Here is a 7,516-nt window from a genome sequence, read left to right on the forward strand (position 1 = left end):
GAATTCCAGGACAGCCAGGGCTACACAGAGAAACTCTGTCTCAAAAAAAAAAATTGTTTAGATAATTGAAACTTGTAAAATCCTGCCACCTTTCTATGTGTGTAAGTGACAGTTGATGAGCCTCCTTCTGTGTGTGACAGGGCTTGGTGATGATGCTGTCTGATGGTGACAAGTCTTTCTGTTGTCCCAACAGCACTATTGAACTCTATCAGCAGAGGATGCGGTGGCTCACAGAGAACAGCAAGAAGGTAATGGCCACGTGTGTCTATTTCCGCCTTCTTCAGCTCAGCTGCTTGGTTCGAGCCCTTTCCACTGCAGATGATGGTACACCAACTCGTGTTGGCATTCACTAAAACACAAACTTACCCCACAAACATAAAGCCCACAGACATAGCTGTGCTTTTGTTGCTGAGGTCCCAAGGCCTTAAAATTTAAAAAAACCCAGCCAGGCACAGTGGCACGGACCTAACTCTTAATCTTAACACTGGGGCAAGGCGAGGACAGTGAGAATTCAGGCTGAGCACCAGAGCCTATATGGTGGATCTCTCTCTCTCTCTCCTCCCCTCCATCTTTCCTCACCCCACCTCACACACACAATCTGATTTTTTATTTTAGTTGTTTGTTTGTTTTCCAAGAGAGTTTCTCTGTGTAGCCCTGGCTGTCCTGGAATTCATTCTGTAGACCAGGCTGGCCTTGAACTCATAGATCTACCTGCCTCTGCTTCCTAAATGCTGGCATTAAAGATGTGCACCACCATGCCCAGCTCTTTTTTTTTTTTTTTAAAGAAAATTGAGAGACCAAGGGCTACCCTGGTCTAGATTCTGTTCTACCTGATGTGGGTGCTGGGAGCTAAACACCAGTCCTCTGTAAGAGCAGAAAGCACTCTTAGCCACTGAGCCATTTCCTCCAGCCTCTTTTTTTAAAGTGGTTTTTTAAAATTATTATTTATTTTCTGTGTATGGATGTTTTGTATATGGATGTTTTGTCTGTAAGCATATCTATGTGTATATATATATATATATATATATATATATATATATATGCCACATGTGGGCCTGGTCCCCATGGAGGCTAAAAGAGGGCATCAGGTTCCCTGAAATTGGAATTGCAGTTTTATAAGCCACGGTGTGGGCACTGGAAATGAAACTCAGGTCCTCTGGAAGAGCAGCCACTAAGCACTGCTAAGCAGTGCTCTTAGCAGGAGCGCTGTCTCCCCAGCCCCCATCCTTCCCAATCTGCCCCCTTTATGTTTTAAAGGGAGGAGTGGAGCTCTAATTTTTAACTTCTGATTCCTTGAGAGTTGGCAATGCCCTGGGAAGAGTACACCTTCATTTGCGTCATGAATATTTATGGGATAAATATCAGGTCCTGTTGTAGAATAAAGGGTATGAAGATGAGGCTGGGCCTTTCCGGGGCTCCTCTGTGGAGGAGGACGGTGAAGAAATAGGATGACAACTCATCCTCAAGGCCAGTTTGTAATAGTTCTGTACAGAAACATGAACTAGTGGGAAGCAGAGAGGCTGTTAAAGAGAGGATACTCTGCATAGGACAGTCCGGGAACTACTGTTGGCATTCTTTCTAGGCTCCGCCCACAGTTACCTGGCAACAGCCAGGTGTGCCCGACGCTATAAAAGGGGCTGCTTGCCCTTGACACTCTCTCTCTCTCTCTCTCTCTCTCTCTCTCTCTCTCTCGCTCGCTCTCNCTCTCTCTCTCTCTCTCTCTCTCTCTCTCTCGCTCTCTCTCGCTCGCTCGCTCGCTCGCTCGCTCTCTCCCTCTCTTGCTCCTGCTCTGTCCCCTTGCTCCTGCTCCTCTTCTCCATCACCCTCCCCCCTCTCTCTCCCCGTGCCCATGGCTGGCCTCACCTCCTTTCCTCTCCCTATCTCTGTCTCTGCTCCCTCAGCTCCCCTCCCCATGCCCTGAATAAACTATTCTATACTATACCATCATGTGGCTGGTCCCTCAGGGGAAAGGGATGCCTCAGCATGGGCCCACAGAGGCACCCCCTGACCCCACACCTGACTATACACCCATTGACCATATTCCCTCTCTCCTTATCTTTTTATAAGACACAACAACTGATTTGAAGAAGGGGCACTGAAACAGATGACCAGTGAGCCAGAAAGTGGAGACTGTCCCAGGCAGAAAACCAGCAAGTCCAAAGGTCCCAAGACATGTAGCATACTCCAGAAGCAACAGGCAGGGCAGTGTGTCAGGTTAGAGGAAGCAGTGTGGAGAGTGGGTATGAGGCCGGTCAGAAAGGTTCAGAGCAGGGAAAGCCAAAGGGAAGGTTTTTAGAAAGCACTGAGGGTCTAAGGACTGACGCTTCCAAGGATCAGCCTGGCAGCTGTCTAGGTGAGTTGCATGCACAGGAGGAAACACAAGACAGGCCAGATGAGAACCACGGTGGCTTAGACTTAAGTACTGGCATAGATGGGATGAAATAGATTCAGGAATAGTTGAGCAGGCAGGATTTGTGGATGGCTTGGACAAGATGGAGCCAGGGTGCCCAGGCCAGTGCTGAAAGCCATTTACTGAAATGTGAAAGGCTGAGGGAGGAACAGGTTTGGGGGAAACCAGGAGGCCTTGACTGAGATATAAAAAGTATGAGAGTCTCACCAAACATCCAGATGGATGTCTCGAGAGCAGTGGTCAATGGCACAAGGTTGAAGTTCCAAAGATCCCCTAGGTGACAGCCCTAGGTAGTTACAGGCATTCAGATGAGAAACATGAGACTCAGGGGGTCAGGAGTTGGGGATTTAGCTCAAACATAGAGTGCTTGCCTAGCAAGTGGGATGTCCTGGGTTCAACCCTCAGCTCTGTAATAAACAGATAAATGCCTTATGGGATGAGTATGGAACATTGGTTTCCAACTGGTCTGTATTTAATAGTGACTTCGCTGTCACTGGGGCCATTTGGGAAGGCCTGAGGACATTCCTGGTTGTCACAGCTAGCCGGTATGGAGGTGATACATGGTATCTAGTTTAGAAATGTCCAAGGGTGCTGTTAAACACTCTGTAATGTTCAAGTCAGTTTCCCACAACAGAGAGCCACCCAGCCTCAAACATTCACCATGCCAAAGCAGGAAAGCCCAGATACAGATCAAGCTGAGAGTGAATGGTTGCTAGGACAGAAACCTCCACATCACAGTCCATCATGGAAGGAAGTCAGGGTGGGAACTGGGATGCAGGAGTTGATGAGAGACCATGAAGGAGTGCTGCTGACTGGCTTGTCCCTTATGGATGCCCTGCCTGCTTATTTATAGCAGCCAAGATCACATCCCAGGGGTGGCAGTACTCATAATGAGCTGGGTCCTTCCACATCAATCACTTATTTTAAAAATGCTCTGCAGGCTTGCCTACAGCCAGACCTTTTGGAGGCTTTTTCTCAGTTCAGGTTCCCTCATCTCAGAGCCTCTAGCTTGTGTCAAATTAATATAAAAGTCGTCCAGCACACCAACTTAAAAACCAGTGTTAGTGTTTTATCACTGACAGAAGTATTCGGGGATAAATAAAAGATGGAAGACTGACTTTGGTTTTTGGGTTCAAAGGTCTCAGTCCATCATTAGCTTTTAAGTCCAGTGCTTTTAAGCTGTGATGAGGCAGAACACCATGGTGGGGAACATGTGATAGAGAAAAGATCGTGACAGCTGAGGGGAGGAGAAAGGAGGAGGAAGAGAAAAAAAGAAAAANGAGAGGCAGATGGGGCACAGGACAAAATAGAAACCCCAAGGACATGTCCAGCGACCATGTTCCTTTAAGTAGGTCTCCACCTTCAAAACTTTCCACCACCTCCCAACAATAACCTGATGTTATTGATCTATCATAGATTAGGACCGGGCTTTCATGGTGACAGGATCTGTCACCTGGGAACCAAGCTTAAACATGTGAGACTTTAGGGGAACACTTTTGTAGGAAGTCTCTGGGGTCAGGACCCAAAGAAGACAGAGTCTCACTCTGTAGTCCAGGCTGGCCTTGAGCTCCCCAAAATCTTCCTACCTTAGCCTCTCAAATGCTGGAAGGAGGCCTGATCCACCACGACTGGGTGAGATTCTGCATCTGTAATGGGCCCTTAGGTGATGGTCGGGTAGCAGTTTCCTAGGATGCTGCAGTAGTTTACTTACAATATGAAACAGAGAAGAGGATCTGCCTAACAGGGGCCTAAATGTCATATGCTGACAGACTGTCATTGCCAGACTGTACCATCAGCTACTTGGAGTTCAAGGGAGCTGAGAATGTGGGTTTGATCTCAGCTTTAGAGAAGATGGAGGTCACTCGTCCCCTTCACAAGTGTAGCTTCATAAGAAGAGGGAGGTGAGAACTGAACTTGAGTCTCAGAGACATAGAGATGAAGATGAGCAGCTCTAATTGGAAGCAGAGAAAGCGTAGAGGAAGGAGAACTTAAGTCTTTTGTGAGATAGGCAATCGTCTAACCTGCTTGTATGGTAACAGATTACACGGACATAGGCAGGAGTCCTGACAGGAGCCGGTAGGGCAGGGCCTCAGCTTTTGCTTTTCTCTTGTAGAATGGGGCTCCCACCTTGCCTCTTTCTGTTGCAATGAGAGGGGTTGGTCACACCTCTGCCTCAGAAGTGGGGGGCTGGGCTGCTTGTTTGCACATTTCCTCTCTGGTTTTAGGCATTTGGCCTCATCAAGGGATCAAGAGTAGGCCTCCTCATAGATTCCTCGAAGGTCAGCAGCGGCTCTCAGACAGAGGAATTCCAAAATGACCTCACAGTAAGTCTCTAGCAGGAGGGGCACCTCTCCAGCCTCCCGCTTGACAAACGTGCTTTGTTTACAGCAAATGCAAAACCGGGCCATTCACAAAGAACAGTTCTCACTCAATTAGCACCTTTTGAGGGGTGGGAGGGGGAGAAGATCCGTGTCAAATTCTGTGAAAGCTCACCACAGACTCATTTTCACTTGCAGTGTGAACTTCTAGTATTCTTCCCACAGCAGAACCTCCCAGCCAGACACCTGCAACCCCTGCAGAAGCCCAGATTCCCTCAAGACAGGAGGGACTGGAGGCTGTGGGGCTGACTGCAGCACAGCACAGTACAGCACAGCCCTGGGCTCCTGGCCTTTTTCAGATGGGAAAGCTCTTCTGGTTGCTTTGACATTTCCAAAACAGAAAAGTGAAGTCAAATCCCAGCTCCCTCCACCTTTTCCATCAAGGGACCAGGGGTACTATGTGCCCCTGGTACCTCCTCTATAAAGCAGGGGGGGGGACAATATGGCCACTACACACAGCTGTCAGGATAAGAGGACTTTATGTAAAGCCCCTCAGAGCTACCTTCAGAGCTACCTCTAGCACGGAGAGAGATGGGAGGCAATGTGGAAGGTGCTTCTCCATGGAAATGCTTATTGTCTGAGGTAGGCACCAACCACATAAGCTACAGCTCGTATTTTATGAAGCCCGAGCAGAGCTTTGAGAGTTGGGGGGGGGGAGAGCTGTCCCCACTTAGCACTTGTCTCTGTTTAGCCCAGCTCAATTCTCCACCATGAGGGCAGCTTATACAAGAGGGTACAGCCAGGTTCCACAGAGCCCAGACTCTCTGAGCCATTCCTATCCTTCTATCCACAGGGTCTCATTGATGAGCAGCTGAGCCTCAAGGAAAAGCTGTATGTCCTGTCCTTCGGTGTCACCACCAACCCCCTCTGGCTGGACCCTGTGGAAGTCAGCACTTCCACGTGAGTAGCTGCCAGGACTCCACTGGGATGCCCACTTGTTCGGGTTCAATGGAATGTTTGCTTTTACATCTCTCTCTCTCTCTCTCTCTCTCTCTCTCTCTCTCTCTCTCTCTCTCTCTCTGTGTGTGTGTGTGTGTGTCTGTGTGTGTGTGTGTGTGTGTGTGTGTATTAGAGTCTAGTACAGCCCAGGCTGGCCTCAAGTTTGCTATGCAGTTGAGAATGGCCTTGAGTGTCTGATCTTCCTGCTTCCACCTCCTGAGGGCTGGGGTCACCGGTGCACACCTGGTTTATGAGATGCTAAGGATGAAATCCATGGCTTTATGCATGCTGGGCAAACACTACCCATTGAGTTTTGTCTCTAACACTTCACTGAATGTTAAGATGCAATTCCCCAAACCACACAGATAGGAGAGAGCCCACAACAGCAAGAGAGTGTCACAACAGCAGAAAACTTATTCGGGCAACAGTTGGAAAGATTGGAAAGACCTCCACGAGCTCTTCCAAAATGAAGATAAGACCACCACAAGATAGCTCACTTGCTTTTTTACTTGATTTCCTATTTCCTATTTTTATTTTTGATGACCTAGAGATGGAACCAGACCTTGAACATGCTGGCCGAGTGCTCTGCCATTGAGCAACATCCCCAGACAACACCACTTTTATGCCGCAAACTAGAAAATTGCTATGAAGATAATATAGGCATGTTTAAAATAAACCAGACAACCTGAATGGATAAATAACAGTGAATGGATCTCCTTTATAATGCCACTTCTACTCTTACTGCCCAATTATATTTTATGTCTGTTTCTACAGATGGGCTACACACATATATCCCTGTTCCATCTGGTTTAGGCAGAAGCAAGACAGCTGGGCCTGGTGGTGCATGCCTGTATCCCCAGCTGACTAAGATGCTGAGGCAGAAGGATCACACATTTAAAGTCAGCCTGAGCTAGAGTTGCTAGCCTGGGCAACTTAGTTAGACCCTTGTCTTGAAATAGAAATTGAGAGTAAATGGAGGGCAAAGGCATATGGCTTCGTGTTAGAGCATTGGCCTGGCTCCACCCTTGCTACCATAACAAGAGTGCAGCATAAGTAGGAGCTCAGGCCCTGCTCTGTGCTCTGCCTTTCCCTCCAGCTTTACTAGTGTTTCCTGTCACTGCATATAGACTCACCTCACCAGCAGTGGCTACGTACTATTCCATTGCACAGATGTCCTCTAGTTGGACAAGCTAGTGTGGGCTTTGGGGGATTTTGGAGGGAGGTAATAAGAATGTCTGTTTACACCAGAAATTACAAATTTGTTTTCCATGATGACAATGTCTTTGATTGGTGTCGGGTATACCACGCTAGGTACTTTACAAGTATGAATGTATTTAAAATCCACAGCCATTGCAATAGAATTATAATATTCATTTTGTAAATGAGTAAATGTGGCCACATACCTGGTTGGAATTACAAAGCTCAGAGCACAGCCAGGAAACAAACAAACTAACTAACTAACTAACTAAGCTTAGGATAGAAAGCACTTGCCAACAGGGCTGAGGACCTGAGTTCAATTCCCCAGGGTTCACATGATCAGAAGGAAAGAACTAACTCCTGACCTCCACATGCACAGCATAGCATGCCCAATCTATCTCCCACCAAATAAATAGATGCAATAAAAAACAAAAAGCTAAAAACCTAAGCTTTGATTACCTTTTGTTCAATACCAGCCTTGAAGAGGACAGTCCAGCCCTGTCTTGAGCACAACTCTGCCTCTGCCTCTGCCTCTGCCTCTGCCTCTGCCTCTGCCTCTGCCTCTGCCTCTGCCTCTGCCTCTGCCTCTGCC

The 7,516-nt window shown here is 47.7% G+C and overlaps 1 protein-coding gene across 1 annotated transcript in view; it reads left to right on the top strand.

Annotated features, from left to right (window-relative positions):
- Vwa3a (von Willebrand factor A domain containing 3A) overlaps nt 1-7,516 on the top strand; it is a 65,807-nt gene that overhangs the window by 22,390 nt on the left and 35,901 nt on the right. Inside the window, exons 6-8 of the mRNA XM_029479335.1 lie at nt 194-248; nt 4,636-4,734; nt 5,582-5,688. Coding sequence (XP_029335195.1) covers nt 194-248; nt 4,636-4,734; nt 5,582-5,688 — 261 coding nt within the window. The remainder of the gene's footprint in view (nt 1-193; nt 249-4,635; nt 4,735-5,581; nt 5,689-7,516) is intronic.

Source organism: Mus caroli, chromosome 7 (genome assembly GCF_900094665.2).
Source record: "Mus caroli chromosome 7, CAROLI_EIJ_v1.1, whole genome shotgun sequence".
NCBI lineage: Eukaryota > Metazoa > Chordata > Mammalia > Rodentia > Muridae > Mus > Mus caroli.